At 39.4% G+C, this 24,948-nt stretch overlaps 1 protein-coding gene across 10 annotated transcripts in view; it reads left to right on the forward strand.

The window, feature by feature from the left end:
* DNAH6 (dynein axonemal heavy chain 6) overlaps positions 1 to 24,948 on the forward strand; it is a 350,848-nt gene that overhangs the window by 205,568 nt on the left and 120,332 nt on the right. For all 10 annotated transcript variants that reach the window (XM_055243630.2, XM_055243633.2, XM_063617552.1 and 7 more), the window contains 7 exons: positions 3,148 to 3,279; positions 7,494 to 7,665; positions 11,412 to 11,558; positions 12,586 to 12,659; positions 14,837 to 14,991; positions 20,673 to 20,904; positions 23,989 to 24,141. In XM_055243630.2, coding sequence (XP_055099605.1) covers positions 3,148 to 3,279; positions 7,494 to 7,665; positions 11,412 to 11,558; positions 12,586 to 12,659; positions 14,837 to 14,991; positions 20,673 to 20,904; positions 23,989 to 24,141 — 1,065 coding nt within the window. The remainder of the gene's footprint in view (positions 1 to 3,147; positions 3,280 to 7,493; positions 7,666 to 11,411; positions 11,559 to 12,585; positions 12,660 to 14,836; positions 14,992 to 20,672; positions 20,905 to 23,988; positions 24,142 to 24,948) is intronic.

Below are 24,948 nucleotides of genomic sequence, written 5' to 3' on the forward strand. Positions count from 1 at the left end.
GATTCTGCCTTTCCCAGCCCACTGACTCAAAAGTTAGTTTCCTTTGGCAACACTCTCACAGACACACCCAGGATCAATACTTTGTATCCTTCAATCCAGTCAAGTTGATATTCAGTATTAACCATCACAGGTGGGGTTTGGAGTCAAGAGGGAGACGGGGGAAGCTAGGTTGACTGCCCCATTTCTGTTCTGGAGAACAGAAACCAACACCCTTGACAAGAAGAGGGCGGGGGGCATGTTTAGTTTTGCTCACAATAAAAACAAATAATTGTACCAGGCACTATTCTAAGTGTTTCCCACCTACTAGCACCCAACATCCCTACAAGAGGGATAATGCTATCAGCCCTGTTTTATAGATCAAGAAATAGACCAAGAGTATGGAGTTATGTGACTGGTCCAAGGTCACACTACTAGTAAGTGGCAAAACTGGGATTAGAGCCCAGGCCATTTGGCTCCTGAATATGTGATTTCAGCTAAGATTCCTCCCTGCCCCCATTGCTAAGCTCCAGTTCCCTGGGAAATCCAGGTAGAGCACTTTCTGTCTATCAAAATGAGAGCTTAAACAAGGCATAAACATTCCGTGAAGTGAAAAATGAGTGTAAGAGGCAGAGGGATAAATGGAGACTGAAGAGAGGGTTCAAGCTGTGCAGAGGTGAAAACTGATGGGGGCACAGGTAGTAGGTCCTGAGAAAGGGGCCTCGGTCACCAACACAGGGAGCCCCGGATGGAAGATGAACCCATATTCAGTTCCTGGGAGCTTTATCTTTATAAACAAAACAGTCTTTTGCATATAAGTCTTTTTACTTTCCAAATAAGTTTATCTAATTTTATCTTCCCAGCAATGCAGTGAGGAAAGAATATCACGTGCCCTTTGCAGGTTTAGAATTCCCCTGACTCAGTGCCATGGGGATGAGGGTGAGAAGGGAATGACTGCCAAACCTCCCACCAGGCCAGCGCTTAGTGGCTCCTCTCTGCCAAACAAGTCACATGGAAATGCCTCGCCCTGGCATTCTGAGGCTCCCACATATGGCTGTGAATAGCTGCTCTGATTCAAGGGTCTTTTGCTGCTCCCTGCACATGCCCCTCAGTCCCACTGAGTCAGAGGCTTGCTGTCCCCTGAATGCACCCGTATCCCCCACGGCATGCCTTTGTGATGGTGTCCTCTACCTGGAAGGGCCCTGCTCTCCAGCTCTCCCCTTGTAATCCTCTTACTCCTTCAAGGCCCATCTCCAAATTGCCTTGCTCACAAGGTCTTTCCTTAAACCCCCATTTCCAGTGTGAGCTCCTCTTTCACCCGCATGGAGCACTATGTGTGTCTTTATGGCCTTCACATTCTATCTTGAATCAGAGCTGTTGATGTGCTCATCTTGTGTTGCATTCCTTCATGTTAGACTCTGAGCTCCTGACCTCCATCTCCCTCATCTTTATGGCCCCTGCTAAGCTTAATACCTTGTACATAGTAAACCATTGTTTATTGGAACTGATTCACGTAGAGACAGGGACTTGTCCACCTCAAGCCTTGGTACTGTAGATCTGGGATCAAGAGTGCCTTCCTCTTGGTCTTCAGATTCTTCCTCCTACCAAAGGAATTGGCACACACTCTTCCCTTTGCCAGAAATGCACCTGCTCCCTTCACCCCTATGGCCTTGTCTTCTGCTCCTGTCAGCTTCCAGCTCTCCACTGCAAGTGCCACTTCCTTGGCCAAATCTTCTCTGACCCACAGACTAAGTTAGGTTTCCCCAACAAGCATTGCCTCAGCATTATATCCCTTTCCTTCAAAAAACTTACTGTGATTTTTATTTTATTTTATTTTATTTTATTTTTGAGACAGGGTCTCATTTTGTCACTGAGGCTGGACTGCACTGGCACAATAGAGGCTCACTGCAGCCTCAACATCCTGGGCACAAGCAATCCTCCCACCTCAGCCCCCCGAGTAGCTGGGACCACAGGCGCATGCCACCATGCCCGGCTAATTTTTTGAATTTTTAGTAGAGACAGGGTTTTGTCATGTTGCCCAACCTTGTCTTGAACTCCTGGACTCAAGTGATCCGCCTGCCTTGGCCTCCCAAAGTTGTACGTTTATTTTTAAGATCATTGATTTGTGGTATTAACCTCTGTACTTCACTAAAGCTGCTTTAAGATGGAATAGGTGGCATGTTCTCTCCATTAGACCCACAGGGCTTTTGCTTTCCATTTAACTCACAGTAGCCCAGGCTATTTGTGGATTCCATATTTGAAGATTCACCTGCTCACAAAATTTATTTGTAACTGCAAAATCAATATTCATAGCACTTATTCTGTCCTTTGCAGTCATGTACAGAGTGGCAAAAAATTCTAGCTGTCCAACCCACAGTTCCCAGATGAGGTGGAACAAGACAACACTCTGCCTTCTTTTTCAGCTCTCATGCTGTAAACAACTGCCCTTTTCACAGTCTACTTGAGGCCACATTTTCACATTTTTGTGCCTTCTGTCAGTGATTTTGCTATTTAAAATGGCCCAAGTGTGGTGCTAAAGTGCTGTCTACTATTTCTAAACACAATAAGGCTGTGATGTGCCTTACTGAAAAAATGAATGAGTTTGATAAGCTTCATTTAGGCATGAGTAATAGTGCTGTGGTCCATGAGTTCAATGTTAATGACTCAACAATATAAAATAAGGCATTTTAAACAGAAACACACATAAAACAAAGTTATGTATTGGTAGGTTGACGAAAATGTCATCATCAGAGACTCACAGAAACCTAACCCTAGGAGCAGTGGGTCAGTAACCACTAATCCAGTGCTCCAGCCAACTTTACTAAACTTAACTACCATGAATAATGAGTATTTGTTGAAAGAATGGCTATGTTTTATCTTTAGATAACAAAGTTTTTAGGATTACAGTTTCACATAAAGGTATTTATACAAAGTAGATGAATTAGCTGAGTGACCTTGAGCAACTTGCTTAACCATCCAGGGCCTTGGTTTTTTAATCTATAAAATAGGTGTAATTATAGTGATCTCTTGGAGTGATTGTGAGAATTAAGTCATTTAACATGCACAAAAAAATGTAATGCAATGCTGGCATTTGGGAAGTCCTACCATTAGGATAGGCAGGTCTCATTTCGTTCTCTGCTGAGTGATCCAAGTGGATTTCTCTGCATACAGGATGTAACAATCGTATCGGCGTGTGCACCTCCAGGCGGTGGCCGCAACCCTGTGACTCCCCGCTTCATCAGACACTTCAGCATGCTGTGCCTCCCAATGCCCTCAGAGCACAGTCTGAAACAGATTTTTCAGGTGAGTGTTGATTTTAACTTAGGCAAAAGGAGGAGAAGAAAGCATATTTGTTACAATCAAAGTGGTGTCTTGTGTTTCTAAGGAGTCCATCTATCCATCTCTTTCCTGAGCAGGAAGCAGGTAAATATGGACTCCTGGAGAGTAGCTGGCAGGCATTTGCATCACTACCTTCTGTATCTGTTGGTCTCAGAGAGTTCTAGAAATACAGAAAGATTGTGCAAACAAAGCCCCTACCTTTAGAGAAGGCTGCATCTTAGGTCCCTGCCACTTAGCACTCCACACACAGTTCTTAGCAGATCTCATCACTACCAGCCCCTGCCTTTGTGCTCATCTTATCCCTAACCACCAGGTCTGTGTGTCCACTAGCCACCAAACTTGGCACCTGATACGCCAGAGAGCTCAAGCTCAACACACCTGAAACAGAACTCATCTCCTTGGCCACTCTCGCTAAGAATAATAACCTATATTTTGTCCATCTGTACTCAGTTCCCTAACGGGCTACTTCCCCATCCTTTGTATGGGAAAAATAATAACGCCTGCCCTACAAGTGCTCAACAGATTGTGAGACATTATTATTTTGTGTAGAACAGTAAGAGAATATGAAGCAGCATGACTAAAGCCCCACATAACCAACCTGCAAAGGTTGCTTAGAGAAGAGAGATTATGAGCTGAGTCTTGGGGATGCTGGGAATTGACAGGGAGGAACAGATCTTAGGAACAGGAAGTGCTGGGTGAACGCAACTGCAGAGGCAGGAAATGGTAAGGTGGGCACAAAGGTAGAATAAGACAGTTCAGGTGACTGGTCTGGAGAAGCTGATGACAGTGATGTGGACAGTGATGCCCAAGGATGTGGCAATTAAGTGAATCTCCACATTCACCAGCATCAACTTCTTCCAGTGGAAGCCCTCTCTCAAGAGGGACAGACCCCACATGTATACAACCTTCAATACGTGGAAAGGAATTTTCTGTTTGTATTGAAATAGCTTATTTCTGTGGGAAATTATTTTTAATAAATTGAAGTAGTTCCAATAAGCTGTCTAGGAGCTAATGCCAAAATGATATATAAAAACTGCCACATTTTGAAAAACTTTGGGAGAGTGCTTTAGAAAATATGAAAGGATGGGAGCTTAGCTCCTGTAATTAAGCACCAGAGTATAGAACAAGACATAACAGGAACCATCAAATCCATTAGAAGGGTTGTCTAAGGCCTGCACACTTTTTTGAGAACTTTTATATTTATATTTTGAAGTTTGAAGTGAGTGATTCCCAACCACACCACAGATACACTGTGATGTGATGAGTGGTGAGGGGTGTCTCAAGAAACTTATGCCTGGTTAGAAGAGACTGAATTTGCCAATTATTTCATTTTTTATTAAGTTGAAGCAAATTCAGGGTTTTATGACTAGAAAAATGTCATTCTTCATCATTCCAAAATGGAATGATTTCCATTTTGTTGGTGGGAAGTATACAGTGAAGTCTGGGCCACTGGGAAAGACATGGTCCCCAACTCTCAACCTCCTGTGGGATTATCATGTCCATGGAAATGTGTCACCCATGGGAACATCGTCCAGCAAGCACATCACAGCTGAAAACTGGCTGTGATAGGGCTGCTTCTTCCCACTGTAACTTTACAGGTTTACATTTAAAACCCACACTAGCTATAAGGGGAAATAGAAATGATATGTGGCAAAACTGAGAGATTCTGGGGGCTACTAGGTTGGACTGAATTCAGGTGGGAAAGAATATTGCTCTCATTACAGCAGACAGGGTATTTTGCCTGTAGGAAAAAGAACTTGCTCTAGGCCCATGGATCTCAAACTTCATTTTTCATCACAACCCACCTAAGCGGGACCCAAGAATTCATCACCATCTGTCCTGTCCTTCATTACTGTTTGGAGGAGAAAGAACTTGGATATAATCAACAATTGAAGAAGAGCAAAATCAATAAGTTAAAGTAAATTTATTGTTAGCAACATATATAAATAGATTTATTTCTACTGTATAAAAGAAGCTTATGAGTCTAAATAGTACATGTATATTATATATAATGTTTTCAATCACCTATTAGTGTTAACACGATTAGTCCTATCGTTGTACTTTCTTTGATAGTCTGTTGCAAATTAGTCAAACAGTGCATATATGCAGGGAGTGCACCGCTAATGCCCAGTCACAGTTTGCACAGTTGGAATATGTATATTATAAGTGACTCTTTCTTGGACCACAGTTCATATAAACCTGAGTGTTTACTTATTGGAAATTTATGTGCCAAAATATGCATCACTATACACTCTAAGGGTAAACTGAACAGCACACGACCAGGTAAATTAAATTTAATGAAATTTCTAGTTAGAAAGCTATCACAGCAGTAACTGAAAACCATGATCAGCTCCATAAACTAGTGATAATGTGCTTATGCCAAAGCATCCAAAACTGAGAAACCTGGCTGCATCTTGTGTGCATGTTCTTAGTAAGAGTTTTGCAAAGTTGCCAAACAGATCATGTAAGCCAGATCCTTAAGTAGAATACCAGGCTGTGGTCCTCAGTAAATTCTATAATGATACGCTAATTTTAATGTATGGATACCAATTTAGTAGCCTTTAATTCATTCATTAAACAAATATTTGTTGAGCACCTTCCATACGCCTGACATTGGTGTATCATCCCTGTCCTCATGGATCTTCTTCCATGGACACAGATAATGAATAGATAAATGAGATATCTAGATAGAGACACACAGTTACTCATGTATATGTTAGAAACTGTATTTGTATTTGTGTCATGGAGAACAGAAGTCTGGAGCTTTTTGCATACATATAACATATATATAAATAAAATTATCAGCTTGTCTATTCTCCATTATACACATACAAATGGACAGATTTTCATCAAATTTAAAGATTGGGTTTGAGATGGTCCTACATAAAATACAGACCATGTGGACTATGTTAAACTCATGTTGGGGTCCCAGGAGGGGATACCTAAAGAGGTCATCCTCACAAGTTAAAGCAAATGTTAAACAGGAGCCTCACTGAAAAAAATACTCAGGTTTATTTCAAAAGATCTCATATATGACACCAAATCTGAAGTCACAACTTCAGATTGGACTAACTTGCAAACATTAATATGCATTCTTGTGGCTTCTTCTGTTAGTTACTCCAGGGTTAATGGTGATAAGAATTTATCTATTGAAAAAACAATAATGATTTTTCCAAGCACTTGGGGGTCAAGGACTAACTAATAAATACACATGTTCAAGTTGTGATGTTATGGATGAGAAGATCAGAGAGACTGATGGGAGGACTTGTTTTCGACTGAGTGGTCAGCAAAGGCCTCTGTGGAGAGACAGCACGTAACCTAAAACATGAAGGATGAAAAGGCATCTGCCAAGCAGAGAGGGCTGGGCACAGGGAGAGGGGAGCAGCAGTGCAGGGGCCTGAGGTTGGAAGGATCATGGGTGTTCAGACTAGTGTGGCGGGGACATGGGGAGCAATGGAAGGGAGGAATGAAGTGAGGGAGCTGGGGGAAGGGTGGACCAGCAGGGAGACCAGGATGGAAGTGGAGAGGCCAGAGTGAAGGAGAGAAAGGAGAAGCCCAGATAAAAAAGAGTGGGGCCCAGGATGAGGTGATGTCCAGGGAAACAGAGGGAAGCAAACAGATCCAAGAAATGTGTTCAAGATTGATTTTGCGGGACAGAAAATGGGAGGTGTCTAAAGAGACTTCCAGGCTCCTGATCTGAGCTTAGGAGGGAATGGCCAGCTACTGAGATGGGGAAGCTGAAGTGTGAAGGAGTTCACCATTGCAAGTAAGTCGCATTTAAAATATACATGAAGATGAAAGTCTATGAGAGTGGTGGTCATTCATCCATAAAAGTGAGAGAGAGGGTTTCTGTTCATTTCCAGGTGGGTTTGTGCCCTTCTTGATGACCCCTTGGACTCACCTCAAGCAGAGGTCTAAATTACTTGAGAGTGTGTTCATGTAAATTCACTAGTCAGATATGAAGGTCACTCAGGCATCACAAAACAATCACAGAAGACAGGAGTGAGCACATTCTCAAGAATGTTTTCTGAAATGAGCAGAAGAGCTTTGATACCAGAAGACTTTGTGTTGGAATTTGGCTTTCTATTATTAGAAAATGTTATCATGTGGAGTATTTAAAAGATAGATATTTGCTTTAAAATAAATCTAATCCTCTCATGTTATGTTTCTGGTTCTAGGCCATCTTAAATGGTTTCCTGAGTGACTTTCCACCAGCTGTAAAGCAAACTGCATCAAGCATTGTAGAAGCCTCAGTTGAGATTTATAACAAAATGAGTGTTGACCTCCTGCCAACACCCGCCAAGTCTCATTATGTCTTTAACTTGAGAGACTTATCCAAATGTGTGCAAGGTAGTGTACTGAACCCTCATTTTCTGATCTGCACCCTCCCTACTTTTCCATTGGCCCCCAAATATCTCAGTAACATTGTATGTATGCAGGTGTCGGTGACTCACCCAGAAATCGCATCATCTGTTCCTATTCAGGCTGAGTGCTTCACAACTATTTCACATGGCCAACGCTGCCTCCCATTTCTCACTCCCAGCTGATTACTTGTCTTTCACTGAAAAAAAAAAAAATAGAAGCAATTGGACCAGAGCTGCCTCATCTTCTAAATCTCCCCGACAGCCTGCATCTTCCTTCCCTGGGCTGAGCTGCCCCTGCATCTGTCAGTGTCAGTGCTCCTTCTAATACCGAACCCAGTCCCCTCCTGATAGGATTTTGCTACCATAATTCCCACTTCTCTTCTCATCTTCAAAGTTTCTTTTTTTATTGGATCATGCCTAATGGCATAAAAAGCCACTGTCATACCTCCCATCTTAAAAAAAAATTATTTTCTTTTAAGACCCATATCCCCTGATGGTACCCCTCCCATTTCTCTGCTCTTTCTAGAAAGACCTCTTAAAGAATTGTCTCTCCTCCCTGTCTCACTTACTACCTCCAGTTTTCCCTTTAATATACATCAATCAAAGTGTGATACCCAACACTGCGCTCAACTGCTCTACCTGAGTTCCGTCTCCGTCTGCTCAGATCCACTGGTCAGCTCTCAGCGGCACCTTAACCTCACAGCAATGTCCACGCAACTTTCCCCTCCTCACCTTCTCTAGTGGTCCAGGGCAGGCTCTCCTGGGGTCCCCCCTCACTGCCTGCTGTCGCTCAGTCTGTTTTGATAGCTGTTCCTCTTCTTCCCTACCTCAAAATGTTAGGGCCTCAGGGCTCGGTCTTGAGATCTACACACATATTCCCTCAGTAATTCTGATTAATTCTGCATCGTCAAGTACCATCTACTCAGAGATGGCACTGGAGTGCCTGCCTCCAGCTCCCACCCCTATCTAAGAGTCTGACTTTCATATCCAGCTTCCTTCTCAGTGTGCACCCTCAGGCATCCAGCTGGCCTGCTAAACTTGGCACGTCTAAATGGAACTCTTGCTTTTCCCCTCCACCTTGGCCATGCATACCCCGGCCCCAGAGGAGGCTACCATTAGTTGCTCTGGCCAGGAACCTTGAAAACCTCTATGCAATCCATGAATAATCCTGACAGCTTTATTTTCAGAATATATCCTGAATCTAACCACTCCTCACCACTCCATCCACTACCCCTCTAACCTCCTTTCTAATTTCCTGCTTCTGATTGTCCGTTTACCCTGTTCAAAGAGACCCAGCTCTGCCCTCTGCATAGCAGCCAGCCATGGGCCCTGTTGAGACCCACCTGAGGCTGCTTCCAGCACCTGCCTGTGTTGAGTCTCTGTGTGATCTGGATCTGGGCTCCCTCTCCCTTTCATTGCCTACCACTTTCCTCCTTGCTACTGCCACCTCCTTGCCATTCCTGAAATCGGGCCTGCCCAGGGACCTCTGTACGTCACTTGCAATGCTCTGACACCAGATAGCCACATGCCCATGTCACTTCATAGCTCCTATTACCTGTAATCATATCGCACATATTTCTCTGCATATATATGTGTTTATGTATCTGTCTCTCCCATTAGGACGTCGGCTCCCCAAGGGCTGTATGCTTAGTTCACCACTGTATCCCAGTGCCTAATCGGGCCTGGCACTGAATGAATGAATGTCTAGATGAATAAACAAATCTCCCCTGATTTTGTATACAAGGACACTAACTCTTAGTTTCTCCACAGTCTGCTTCGTTCCCTGACTCCCCATCCAGTGTCCTTTGTCCTACACCACTCTTTATTTATTTATTTATTTATATTTTGAGATAGAGTTTCACTCTTGTTGCCCAGGCTGGAGTGCAGTGGCGTGATCTCGGCTCACTGCAACCTCCACCTCCTGGATTCAAGTGATTCTCCAGCCTCAGCCTCCCAAGAAGCTTGGATTACAGGTGCACACCACCATGCCCAGCTAATTTTTGTATTTTTAGTAAAGACCGGGTTTCACCGTGTTGGTCAGGCTGGTCTTGAACTCCTGACCTCAGGTGATCCACCCGCCTTGGCCTCCCAAAGTGCTGGGATTACAGGCATGAGCCACCGCGCCCAGCCAATATTTTTTTTTTCTCTAAAAAGATTCTAACTAACATGTATAAGTTTGTTTTTAATATCTGCAAAGTAGCCAAGGTAGAAGCTGTGGAGTGCTTCCATGTGAAGCAATGACTGGCCTCTTTGAAAGCCAGCTCTCTTTCCTGTCTTCATCACAATCTAAGTCATTACCTGTTGTGCATTAACAAGTCTGGGAATGAACTAGGAGATGCTGGCCCATGGCAGGAGCTTAGGCATTAAGAACCCTGCAAACCCCTCCTGCTCCTCCCTAATGCACAGTTCTCACACAGTTTCCTGATCTTCCCAACTCCCGATCTGAAGGCTCTGTCATTCTTCTTTTTCTTCCTCCTTCAAGAGCCTGAAGGACTCTCAAAGCTGGCACACCATCCTTGCCACAGGATGACAAAATAATTTGTTTTCTCTTTCTCCACTGAAATCTTGCCCTCTTATACTAGCAGTTTAGTCCGGTAATTCATGAATTCAGTTTTCCTAGAAAACGTTAGAATATGACTTCGTTTCTTTCATGAACTACTTCAGACTCACTGATCCTCAGACATTGTCTAATCTAGTCATTTATTTATTATCCTTCCCCATTGCCTTTCTATTCCTATTTTGAAGATAATTTTTGAGCTTCAAAATTCAGGATCCACTTTATTTCTGAAATGACACATCATAAAATACACAGGAAATTCCAGTGTTGAATCTCTTTCTCCTTGTTTCCGCATTTCATCAAAAGTCCTAGAAATTTCCTTATTTCTACAAAAATTTACTGAAAATAATTAAAACTTCAAGCATTTCAAGAAACATATATGTCAAACACACACAAACACCAATGTGAGATGCAAAAACAGGTAGCATCATTATCTATAGAAATACCCTAGTATTCCAAAGCAACATGAGCAGCACCTACCATGCTGTGTGGTACCCAGTTTCTGCTGTGCATGCCCACGTGCACAGTAGACACTCTCCCTGCCCCTGTCTACAGTGTGAGGAGCCCCATATTGGTGGTCCCTGTGGAGAAGTACCATTTCCAGGAATTCTTGTACATTGTTGCTTTGATTGTAACTTGAAATCATTAGAACTGTGTTTGCAATAACAATTTACACTAATGAAATGAGTACTCAGAATAATCTTAGTAGAAGCCAGAACGGCCAGGGGCCTTTGGTGAGGACTGACATTGGGGAAGAAAGAGAGAGAAATGGGAGTTTCAAAAACAATATAAGCATTGGGAGGAGGAAAGTTGCAAGATAAGTAAATATATATACTTTAGTATATTTTAAAATAATGTGAGGCCCTTCACTTAACATATTGCAATTCATGTAATAATGAGATAAACTTTGCTTATATTGTGAAGTCTGACCACTTCACATGATCAGTTAAAGAAACATCACAAAACAGGGAAAAAATGTTTTTGTCAAATAATGTATCCCAGTTTTGTTATCAAAAAATGAGGACACTATTAGTATATGTTTATATCCACTGGGGAAGCTGTCATTTTTGGCAACATGAGGGTAAAGTTGTACTTAAGGATTTCCTAATTAAACTATTACTGGAGATTCTACAAATGTAGAATTTTTCTTTTTTTTTTCTTTTCTTAAAAAACAGGTATCCTCCAAGGTGATCCAGGAACAATAAGAGAAGAAATTCAGATATTTAGGCTCTTTTGCCATGAGTGCCAAAGAGTCTTCCATGATCGCTTGATTAATAATGAAGATAAGCACTATTTCCATGTTATTCTGACAGAAATGGCCAGTAAATATGAATCTTTACCTGTTCTTTTTTTTATTTGAGTAGAAAAGCAATTTGGTTTCTACAAAGAACAATTAACACAAAAAGAATTTTCATAATTTATGAGTAAAAGTTATTTTCTTTGGTGGTTCAAATATATATTAAAATATATGAAATATTATGCAATATTATAAAATAATTTTATTAAAATTCAGGAAGGGTCAGCCGGGCATGGTGGCTCATGCCTATAATCCCAGTACTTTTGGTGGCTGGGTACTTTGATCCCTTGGGCTCAGGAGTTCGAGACCAACCTGGGCAACAAGGCAAGACTCCATCTCTACTAAAAATACCAAAATAAATAAATAAATTCAGGAAGTGTTCGTATTTTAATTTATTATAAAGTTTTAAGTAGAGGAGAGAAAGTAGGAGAAACAGCATTTTGTCTGATAAGAAGCCAGGATAGGCCGGGCGCAGTGGTCATGCCTGTAATCCCAGCACTTTGGGAGGCCAAAGCAAGGGATCACGAAGTCAGGAGTTCAAGACCAGTCTGGCCAACGTAGTGAAACGCTGTCTCTACTAAAAATACAAAAAATTAGCCGGGTGTGGTGGTGTGCACCTATAATCCCAGCTACTCAGGAGGCTGAGGCAAGAGAATCATGTGAACCCAGGAGGCGGAGGTTGCAGTGAGCCGAGATCGCATCATTGCACTCCAGCCCGGGTGACAGTGAAAGACTCTGTCACAAAAAAAAAAAAAAAAAAAAAAAAAAGGCCAGGATAATTTTAAAGTACTTCTTATTTCTTAAATAGGTATCCAATATTCATTATTTAACAAATGTTTTAAATTCTTTGTTAAGTATTCTTAATCTTAAACTTGGGAGATTATCAGCTAAACTAAAGTGGCATGGAGTTAACACAGTATTCTCTCAGTTTTTATATATACTAATTAAGTCTTCTAAGTAAAGTAGCAGCTATTATTCTATATGTTTTATCACTAAAATATTCCATTCAAGATTATCATTATATTAAAAACTTGGTTTTGTTCTTTAAATAGACAAACATTTTGGAATTGCAATTGACCTGGAATATTTTTTGAATAAGCCCATCATATTTGGAGATTTCATTAAGGCAAGTATGTTAGACTGACTTGACCTCATTTGAAAATTGTAAAGCATTTATTATTTTCCAATTCAAATGTATATTCTTTAAAAACTTTACATGTGTGAGGAGTTAAGATCTAGGCCAGATGTCAGCAAACTATGGCCCATGAGCCACATCTGCCTGCTGCCTATTTTTGTAAACAAAATTCTATGGAACATAGCCACAGCCATTTATATATATGATTTTTTATATGGTTGCTTTTGCTCTACAACAGCAGAGTTCAGTAGTAGTGATAAAGACCATATGACCTGCAAAGCCTAAAATATTTACTATCAGGCCCTTTACAGAAAAAGTTGGCTGACTCCTGATCTAATTACATTCATTTTGGTAACGGTTTGAATCAGAGAGGTATCAGGTATTCAGTTTGGAAGGAAGTGGAGAGGTCTAGTCTCTTAACTCGGGACTTCCACTTTATTGTACTCTACGTAGTGAAGCTACTTGGTTAAGAGAATTGTTCTCTTCATTTCAGAGTAACTCTAATTGCTAGCAAATTTTTTTATATATTTAACTTCCTTTTATTCCCTTATGAGTTCCTCAAGCCTGTCTCCGCAATACCGTCTGTCTAATTTTTACCCTCTGGACCTAATTTTACCCTCTGGTAAATTTTACCCTCTTGACCTGCCTGGAATAAATCTGCTGTCTCACTGCCCTGCCTACATTGGCAGATAGCCATGTTGTTTTACTAAGGTGCCTCTTGTTCGAGTAAAACATTCCCAGTGTCTCTAAGAGGGCAGACACCACGTCTGTTTTTGTTCATCTTAAGTTCCCAGGTTCCTGCACAGAGGTACATAGCAGGCTCTCAATCAATGCTGGTTCAACACATGAAGGAACTTGTCTTTATATTATATGTAGGCAATACCTCACCACTCTGGTAACTCCACTCTAGATAAGTATTACCACCTGACAAATAAAAAAGATAAACTACGTATTTTTGTAAAGTATATATTTATATTTATTATTAAAAGTATGGTCCAAAGTTTGTTTTTAAAGATTATTTTCCTGTGTGTTTCTAGTTAATTGTATTATCAGATGAGGGAATAAACAGAAAAAGAACAGCTAGACTCTTCTTGCATTGCCTATGTGTGTTTTAGTAAAACATTCCAGGAGAAAGTGCCCCCGGGGCAGTTGCTACATACAATAGAGAAGGGACATCATCAATAGATTAAAACAAGGACTTGACTCCCTACAGTTTACACCTGAATTTCATTCTCAACAATTTAGGTAACCCTAGATGACTGCTATTTAAAAACTACAAATAGTTCTGGCATGATTTTTTATAATAATAGCAGTCTGCCATGCATAGTTTTTAACCAGTTAGCTTTTCCAATGTCAATAACCTAACAGCAAAAAAATGAAACCAGGTCAGACGCAGTGGCTCACACCTGTAATCCCAGCACTTGAGGAGGCAGAAGCAGGCAGATCATTTGAGGTCAGGACCTTGAGATCAGCCTGGCCAACATAGTGAAACCCCGTCTATACTAAAAATACAAAACTAAGCTGGGCGTGGTGGTGGGCACCTGTAATCCCAGCTACTCCGGAGACTGAGGCAGGAAAATCACTTGAACCGAGGAAGCGAAGGTTGTGGTGAGCTGAGATCGCACCACTGCACCCCACCCAGCCTGGGCAACAGAGAGAGACTCCATCTCAAAAAAAAAAAAAAAAAAAAAAAGTGAAATCAGAATGTAGCATTGTGAGAAAAATCAAAACCCTATTTCTGAGCTCCTATGTAAATTTTATTGCAAAGACCTTCGGCCAGGCACGGTGGCTCACCCTTGTAATCCCAGCACTTTGGGAGGCCGAGGCGGGTGGATCACGAGGTCAGGAGATTGAGACCACGGTGAAACCCCGTCTCTACTAAAAATACAAAAAAATTAGCTGGGCGTGGTGGCAGGCGCCTGTAGTCCCAGCTACTCGGAGAGGCTGAGGCAGGAGAATGGCGTGAACCCGGGAGGCGGAGCTTGCAGTGAGCCGAGATTGCGCCACTGCACTCCAGCCTGGGCGACAGAGCAAGACTACGTCTCAAAAAAAAAAAAAAAACCTTCAAAATTCCAGTGTAGCTCTTGAAGAAGTTAAATGAAATGGATTTTCCAGGTTATGTGTCCATCAGAATTGATCCAACTTGGTTCTTCTCCCATAAATTATAGTTTGGAGCAGATAAAGCGAATCGGATTTATGATGACATGCCTGATATAGAGAAAATTGCAAATGTTCTACAGGACTATCTTGATGATTATAATCTCACAAATCCCAAAGAAGTAAAGTTGGTGTTCTTCCAGGATGCTATAGAACATGTTTCAAGGTATAGTGCTGTAAGGCGCCCAATAATGCATTGATTTAATATTTTTTGTATTAAAGGGTAAAAAAATAAGTTGTATAAACTCTTCAAACAGATTGCTAGATGGTCAGAGGTCTTTTATTAACTGTCACCATAACTTAAGAGTTATTGTTTAACATATTTTAAATATTTGTGGAATGAGCTTTCTATGGAATCCCCAGAGTCGTTATTTTTGCCCAATATTAATAGATGGTTTCTGTTTGTTTGTATCTGTTCTGTCTTGTTATAAAAAGGATATGAGGTTGTTTACAGAGATACATGTACGGTATAACAAGGCTAATTCCATGCATGCCTAAAGAAAGAAGAGCTTCAAAATTATAGCAAAACGAGTTCAATCCAGGATCAAAGATTTCACCTGCTTGCGAGTCTGACTCTTACCCACTGCAAGTGTCCTATGAGGGACAACCTTGACACATTCATGAGCATCCAGCCTAAATATCTGCAGTCCTTGGGGCACACTTCCTGAAATGGCTCCTGTCCTGTTTGACAGTTCTAATGCTAAAATGATCCTTCCAGGATAAGCCAACGTCTGCCTCCTGTGCTTCTGGTATCCATCCCATCCTGTGAAGCAGTCATGATTAAGGCACTCAGTGTGGGTATGAAACCATGATATGGAGCATCTCATTTACCTGGTACAACAATCTCTCTGTAGCTCAGGATCATAATCTCTTTACAAGTAAGGCTCAGAGAATGTCCCAGTGGTCTATTGCTACATAATAAGCCACTCCTACCCTTAACAGGTTCATTTTATCATCTCTCAATTTTCGCGACTGTTCTCTCTGAGCATCTCTCTTGCAGTTGTAATCAGATCGCCGCTGGAGTGCCTGGAGCATCTCTGCCTCCATATAGTCTCTCCACTTGTCTCTCAGCATGGCAGCATCAGGGTATCTGTGTTTCTCAACATGGTGGCTCAGGGATCCAAAAGCAAGTGCTGCAAGACAGAGAGCCAGGCAGAAGCCAAATGGCTTTTTTGACATAGTTTTGGAAGTCACATAGCATCATTTCTACTGTGCTCTTCTAGTCAGTGCAGTCATACAGGCCCACTCAAGGTCAAAAGAAGAGTACAGAAACCCTATCTCTTGATGGAATCAAAGAGCAAGTAGGACTAGAGGCATTACTGCAGCCACTTTTTGGACAACGTAGTGTGCCACAGAGAGATTAGGTAAATGGTCCAAAGTCCTCTAGTCAGTAAGTGGCAGGTGGGGATCACAGCCAGTGCTTCAGCTCTAACTCTACTGTGGGTGCCACTACCCAAAATGGACTCACTTTTTTTCATAACAGCCCTCCAAATATTTGAAGATGATTCCCATATTCTTCTTAGCTTTATCTTCTCCAGGCAAAATTATCCCACATCTTTCTTATTGCCTGTTAGAGATTACTTCCAGTCTTCACATACTGAGCACTTTATAATTTTTCAATATTCTACTTAAAATGCAGCATCCAGATTTGATGTCATATTCTGTGGAATAAATATAGTAAAATACAGTGAGAGTAGGATTTCCCATGGTCTACTGCTACAGCAAGATTTTCATGGCTTTGGTTTTTTTCCTGTGTCAACTACATTTTAGTGTTGGTCCTTGTTAATACTGACAGTTAAATCCCTAGGATTTTTTTTCACATAAACCATAAGCAAATAAAGTCTTCACCTGTTCCATATTTCAGCTCTTTAATTAGCCCTAATTCAAGATTTATGTTTGTCACAGCTTAAGTGTTATAACATAGGTCGTTTGTCATTGGCTTGTCCAGATGCCACTTGCTTCCCCTCTGTCCCCCTGGCAGCATACCCACATGCTATCCCCTAACAACTTTTATTCCCATCACTCAGGCAGGCCCTAAGCCTACAAGGAAAAAAATAATGGCAGAATTTTGGTCTGAGAAACTTCCTGGGGAATAGACCAGACCATAAGCAAAGTTGGCTTAATTCTATTTATAATCTTTCTTACTTTTGTGAAGGAGAATTACCAGGCTCCTCAAGGTTTGCTTAAAATATTATAGACGGAAATTAAAAACCATTTGTAGAATGGTGAAGATTCGGTTTTCAGATGCACAAAGGACTGCCATGTAAATAATGATGTAGACTGTTCTCTTTTATTCAAGAGAGGATCAGTAGTTAGGAATCAGAGAAAACATATTTCTGCTTGTAAGAGCGTTCAAACAACTAATGCTGATTAGCAATGGAAAGGACTTTTTTGTGAAAGTGAGTTATGGATTAATTACTAAATACTCAGTAATTTAGCGCGCATTACATTTCCATTTGTTGGTGACATTTTAGTTTTTGGCTTTTTAACATAGGGTAAGTAAAAGTCTTTTAACTCAGGGGGAAAAATTTGCTTCAGAGCCTGTGCTTTCAAAGAGCAAATGTACCAGGCAGTTTCTGCCCATTGTATGCCCCCAAAGTTGTCACCACACTCCAAGGATAGTAGAACAAATCTATTAGTATTTAAGCCACTAATTAGGAGAACCATCTCTTGCCTACCACATGAGAGAAAATATAACTTAGCTACTACATTAGAGGATTCTTACTAGAGGAAGTTTTCAATCCATTTATAAGTAAATTGCCAGAAAAAAATACTACTACAAAGCAGAATGGACAAGTAGTTTGTTTCTAGTTGTTTCAGATAGAAATAATCAAACTACTATAAATAATAATGTACATGAAATAAGGAAAGAGTGACATATAAAGTGCAAGATTTTTATCATATTCAATATTTCATCAACTGTAGGACACTTGTACATTATGGGAAAAATAAGAAAACATCATTTTCTATTCACTCTGCCCTCAATTTTATACTCGCCTGGGCAGCTGAAGAGAAATAAGCAAATAGACATCTGATGTGTCTTTCAGTAGATGTGTACTGTGGCAGACACATAGCAATGACAATGGTGCCTATGGGTCTTCGTTATTCTAGTAGAGGAGTTGGCCAAAAGTTCTGGGGAAAATGTTGACAAACTACTTTGGTAAAGGGCCAGATAGAAAAGCTATTTCAGGCTCTGCAGATCATACTGTAACTCCTCAACCCTGCTGTCATAATGCATAAGCAGCCACAGACAGTAAGTGAATGAATGAGCTTGGCTATGTTTCAACAAACTTTATTTATAGACACTAATATTTGAATTTCAAAGGATTTTCACATATCATGAAATATTACTTTTTAAAAATTTTTTTCAACCATTAAAAAAAATCTAAAAACCATTCTTAGCTCGTGGGTCATTAAAAAACCACATTGTTAAGGGGCAGGATTTGGCCCGCAGGCCAGTTTGCTGACCCCGGTTTTAGACAAAGCCATCTTACCAAGGCACTCAAGATATGGAAAAAGTGGACCTGTCTGAGGAGCAGGAGAGGATGTAAAGGTGGAGGAAACAAATTTCAAAGTTTGAGTCTTATTTCAGAAGATCCTAAATAATGACTGGGAGTCTGTGCCTTGTCCTGGAGGAAGACTTTTTAAATAAGTCCTCGTAGACTCCCTGTTCTATTCTTACACTACATAGCTCCTACCTCCTGCCACCAAAGATGATGTATATAGTAACTAACTGTTACAGTCTCTAGAAGTTGGTTACTTGAATGTGGAATTGATGGAGCACCCGCCAAATGCTATGAACTGTTCTCACAGAGAAATGGACAGCATCCAGGCCCCCATGATGAAGCTTACATGTGGGAAAGAGTTAGCAATGGTTTTCTCTAATGAGTTACAGTGACCATGTGATGTTTTCATAGTCAAAAAATAATAAAGCCACTATAATTTTAAAATATTTGAATATTGTTTTCTTCAATTATCAGCAATATAAATTAGATAGATAGATGATAGAGAGAGAGAGAGAGAGAGATAGATAGATAGATGATAGATAGATAGATAGATGACAGATAGATAGATACATTCCCAGAAGAAGGAAGGGGAGGAAGAGGAAAAATAATTAAACCTGCTTTTATATTTCTCCCATGATTTCTAGATTTTAGACAATGGTAATGATAAGTTTTAAATTATGTTTTTATTTTATGTCTTCTTAAGAATTTATTGATGTTATCGCCGCCTTTTCTATCATCTTAACAACAATGTATAGAGTTGATTCTCATACATACTGGTCACCTTTATACTAATATCCTTCCCCCTTCCCAGGTTTTTAAATTTCATTCATATTTGTGTATATCTTCAAGGAATCTTTTAGGGAGGCTTTGCAGATTATTTACTCTCTGAGCCATAACATGGTATTTTTCTCCCTCTAACCATTGTCTTGTAAAATGTCATCTTGTCGAATAGATGCCTGAAGCCAGCCTAAAATTATTTGTTCCTTTGGTGATAATCTATTATTTCTGCATTAGATAATCATAAACTTTTCAATTATGTTTAAAACATAGATTTCTACTATAAAACTTCTACATGTAAATTACTTATAGATCTCCTAGGAAACATTTAGTGTTTTGTCTCTCCTCTAATTTTCTTTCTTGACCTTTGGGTCTGTGGGTTCAGCCCCAGTGGTTTCTTCTATTATGTCAGTCACCATTGCCTCAGTTCTATTCCTTCTCATTCCTGTAATTTCTATGATGTGGCCTCTGGGATGCCATTTGTTTCTCCTAGATTTGCCCTCCTTATCTTCCATTTTCTCTCCCATTATTTTAAGATTGCTATCTTTTTTCTGAGTTCTGGGTATATTCCTGGAGTTTGGCCTCTACTTTTCCTGTTCAACTCTCCACAGTACTCTATTTATGAGACTCATCACCTTCCACTCAGGTTTTCAGTTTAGTAGATTTTCCATCTCTACCCAACTTTTCCTAAATTTGGGGGGGTTTCCCTCCTTTTTGAGTGCTTTCTCTCTAGTATCAACATTGCAGGGCTTTTCAAAATTCCTGTTGGGTGGGCATGGTGGCTCATGCCTGTAATCCCAGCACTTTGGGAGGCCAAGGCAGGCGAATCATGAGGTCAGGAGTTCGAGACCATCCTGGCTAACACGGTGAAACCCCATCTCTATTAAAAATACAAAAAATTAGCCGGGCGTGGTGGCGGGCGCCTGTAGTCCCAGCTACTCGGGAGGCTGAGGCAGGAGAATGGCATGAACCCAGGAGGCGGAGGTTGCAGTGAGCTGAGATCACACCACTGCATTCCAGCCTGGGCAACAGAGCAAGACTCTATCTCAAAAAAAAAAAAAAAATTCCTGTTAACATGAATCAGAAACTTTCTAAAATTGTGTTGGTATCCTGCAGTAAATCCATTTCAAAGTGTTCTGTTGATCTCTCCTTCTGCACTATGGTGTCTTTTTCTAGGTTCAGTGATTTTTCTGCTTGCTCATTCTTACAAATGGAAACCTGGGCTTACCAACTGACAATATAAGTTGTGGCCTAGATCAGCTAGGGTCTCCAACAAAGTCCTTCAGACTTCAGGGAAAAGAGATTTTACTTTATTCTAAATTTGTACGACTAGGGCCAAGACCCAACAGCCTGTTAGGAATGGGGGAAAGAATGAAAAAGAGAAAAGCTGAGCAGTGCTGTTCACCAAACCCTGGCCTCAGATGCAGCCTGCTCTTCCCTTGCAGCATCCTGCCCAGAGAGGAGGCTCCACTGGCCACCAGCCTTTGGCCCTGGGGTAGGCTCCCTGAGCAGGAGCCATGTCTGTGAACTTGAAATAAACCTTTCTCTGCTCTGATGTTGGCAGGATTGCTCGGATGATACGTCAAGAAAGAGGCAATGCCCTGCTTGTCGGAGTAGGAGGCACAGGAAAGCAGTCACTCACAAGACTTGCAGCTCATATATGCGGTTACAAATGTTTGCAGATTGAACTCAGCCGGGGATATAATTATGATAGCTTTCATGAAGACCTGAGGAAGTTGTACAAAATGGCTGGTGTAGAAGACAAGAATATGGTTTTCCTTTTCACTGACACCCAGGTGTGTGTTTAAACAGCCCATGGGTAAGAACAGGAAATGTATGGGTGTTACAATCAGGTGTGTGCTTTGAACAGTTTGTAGGATGAAGTTCAAGGGGACTGTTCCCTTTGATAACAGATTTCCCACAGCTTGTAAAAGACTTTTATAATACATTTTTATTTATTTTACCAAGTATTGTTTCCCTCCTTAAATTCTTAGTAATTAAATTTGATCAAAGGTCAAGGAGGTAAGTTTTTAACTTTTCTTCGAGGGAAAAGGCAAAGATAACAGAAGGTAATAAACTGTATAAAAGTGCATATAAGAAAATAATTTACCAAAAATTCAATTAGGGAAACATGACTTTACTACAGAAAGGAAAAAATAAGGGCTATCTTTTGGGTTAAATTACCTTTAAAATTGAAGTAGGATTACATCTATATCTACGACAGCTAATTTAACTGATCTTGAATTAATTCTATAGCAGAGGACTTTCTACATTGATTATTCTTGAGTATTTTTTCTTTAGAGAAAATAAACCCGTCTAGAAATTAACCAATGAATAAAAAAGTGATAGATAGATTTGATGCATAAATTTTTTTAAATACTGTAAGCAGAATTAAATACAAAGAAAAAATTGGAAAAATATTTTTAGTATCTATGACATGCAATGAGTTTATATCTTATTATAAAAATACTTATCACAAATGGAAAAGGAAAAGTCAAGCACATCTATAGAAGAAATAGAAAAAATGTGATAGAATGTGAATACACAGTTCAGAAAACAAAGGGCTTTAAACACCTGAAGAAATTTTCAACCTCACCATTAATGAAGGAAATTGTAATAAATAAAAATGCCAGTGACTTGGCCTTGCAAGTTGATAATGGTTAAAAATCATAATATACAGTGTTGACAGAGGTGTGGGAATAATAAGCCTGTTTATTCTTCACTGGGAGATTATAAATTAGCAAAACCTTTCTGGAAAGTAGTTGGCAATATGTAGGTAAAGCCTTTACATTTCTTTTACATTATAATCAAAGCTATGTACAAAGTTGCACGTATAAGAATATCTATTGTAATGTTTTTAAATAATAATCTGAAAGAGTATTAATGTCCAGTGAAAGTCATATACATAATATCTGATATAACCAGATACTAGAGCACTATGTAAAAACTTTAAAATTATATTTTAGAAATATCCACATTTTAATGTATATCTAGACATGCATGCCCTGTGTACAAAGAGAAAACATTTGAATCATGGGATTGTGAGTGATTTTTATTGTCTTAGTTTTGCTTATCTGTAGTTTCTGATTATCCTAAAATTAAGATATTTCTGATAGTGCTTTTAACATTGCTTTTAAAAATCAAACTAGTTATATAAAAAGTCTCCAAGTATTAAAGCTCCAAAGATCGAGTCATATTGTGTTGCTTCTCTTTAGACAAAAAGTTATTACATTCTGTTGGAAGCCCCAATCAATCTCAAATGTTCTACAATAATGAAGAGTAAATGTAACCATAAAAATAAAAATGCATGTGTCTATACATGAACTTATATATACACAAAACATTATAAATGTGAGAAGAAATTGAGAGAAACAAGATGTTAAAAATAGAGTTTAATTGGCTGTAACTTAAAGTAGAAATAACTATGATTAGATATTTTACGTAATATAATTTCTAAGCTACAATTAATAGCTATATACTATATTTCATATTTTACAGAGAAAGCAAATATTTTCTAATACTACTGAATGTTTACAAAAATTAATCATATACTAGATTTAAAGAAATTTTTATTAAATTGTTAAAAGCATAAGCTGTACTCATAACATTCTTTGCCCATGCTTTAATTAAAGGAGAAATTAATGATGTGTCTTAGGACTTTAAAACGTTCATATAAAGATCAAGAAAGTCAAAATCTCTTAGAGACTAAGAAAAATGAACTTAATATAAAAATCTGTGGAATGCAACCCAACAGTTCTCAAATTTACATTTGTAGATTTGAATCAAAAATTAGAAACTACACAAATTAGTTTACTTAAAACTTTAGGAGGGAAAAAATGTCACAGGACACATAAGAAAATGGAACAAGATAAAGCAAAAATAAATTAGAACACAGAAAACTACTGTTTGCTCTTGGGGAAAATTGACAGACACAATTATACCAAGTTTATTAAGAAAAACAAAAAGTTTCAAATGAAGAAAATAAAATAACAGATATCTTGTCATAGTTAAATATATAGTACTCAAGCTTTTATATAACTAAAAAGTTAACTGAAATAAAGGGTAAACGACAGATTACTTTTAAATATTTGCATCAGTGTTGAAAGACAAAAAGTCTATTTCAAAATATGTAAATTACTCATGCAAATTTGAAAGAAAACTCCAAGATGCAGGTGGTTGCAAAGTTTAGACCGATTTTTTAATGGACAATAATAAATGTGGGATAATATTTTCCCTTGCTAATAATCAAAAACATCCAAAATAAATTCTCCAAAAGGAAGCATTTATTATACCTCCCAAATTAACAAAAATAAATGTTAAAAATTGATGAAGTCACACTTGAATTGGATGAGAAATAGTAAAATCTTCAAAATCCAGAAAATATTTATGCATTTAATTGCTAATCTCACTCCTGGGAATTTGTTTCAAGAAAATAATCCAACTAAGGAGAAAAGCTATATGCCTAAAATTGTTCTTATAATGTAAACAAGACTGTAAACTATCTCTGTCCGTGTAAATGTATGGTGCATCAGCTCAATGGTGCATTCTGCTTCTATATTTGTGATAAATATGATGAGTACATACAGAACTATGGGTTAGTATTAATGATGAAATGGTAACTGAAAGGGGCAGAATATAAAATACTTGAACATATGACTTGACCCAGGTAAAATGGGAATGCCTGCTAAGAAACAAAACACAAAGGAAAAATGAAAAATCAGTGTACTTGCTATGTTAGAACTTCAGGGTTCCATGTAATTTTTAAGATTATCTTCTCTTAAAGATGAAATTGATTCATGTGAATTTTAGAATAAATATTTGCTTTATAATAAATGGAAAATGATTGAGCAAGTTGTAATGATCACTGCTTTCTTCTACAGATTGTAGTGGAGGAGTTCCTAGAAGATATAAATAACATCCTGAACTCAGGTGAAGTGCCTAATTTATTTGAAAAGGATGAACTGGAGCAGATTTTAGCGGCCACCAGACCAAGAGCAAAAGAAGTAGGGATTTCCGAGGGGAACAGAGACGAGGTAGGACGTGCCAGAGTAGTTATGTGGCTTTATTACAAAAAGGTTTCTTCACCTTTTATTTAACCATTCACTGATTCCCTGAAGGGGTCCATGAATAGAATTTTTTTCAATATAATTGGTTTCCTTTGTAGTCTATGTATTTTATTTTCGGTGTTTAAAGCATTGGGTCACCAGACTTGCAGAAAGTTCTGTGGGAAGCAGAAAACAGAAATCCCACTGCCCCACAGAGGTCATAGTCTTGTCCAAACTGGCCAGCCTCTCTTATTCATCTTTAAGCACTAGTTTATTTCACACACTGCAGCATCCTGCCTGTGGAGGGCTGAAGGCATAGGTCTAGCATTGTTGATGCCCTTGCCTAGCAGCAGTGTTATGACACAACAAAGCAGGAATGTGTCTTCTCTCACTCATTCGGGAACAGTGTGGCTGCTGTACACTTCCATTCTCCAACACCATGCTAGATCCCATACACCATTACTTGTTCACCCCAGCTTTTTTCCTTGTTTCTGCACCTTCTTTAACTCTCTGGCTGTTCTTTCTTATATCTTTACTGTTTCCCTTTATGAGAATTGTCTCTCCTGCTAAGTCGGAGATTATAGGTACAGATGCAAGTCTATTTCTGCTAATGTAAGCAGGAAGGGATTTATTAAACGGACACAGAATCATTGGAAGGGCCAAAGAAAGAAATTCCAGACTGAACTCCTTGGAATGAATATAAAATGTACACTGTAGAAGTCAATGGTCAAGGAGGTAGCTGCCTCTGCCACAACCATTCCTACTGAATCAGGGAGCCACTAAACCAGTCAGTGT

This window comes from Symphalangus syndactylus, chromosome 14, assembly GCF_028878055.3.
Source record: "Symphalangus syndactylus isolate Jambi chromosome 14, NHGRI_mSymSyn1-v2.1_pri, whole genome shotgun sequence".
Lineage (NCBI taxonomy): Eukaryota > Metazoa > Chordata > Mammalia > Primates > Hylobatidae > Symphalangus > Symphalangus syndactylus.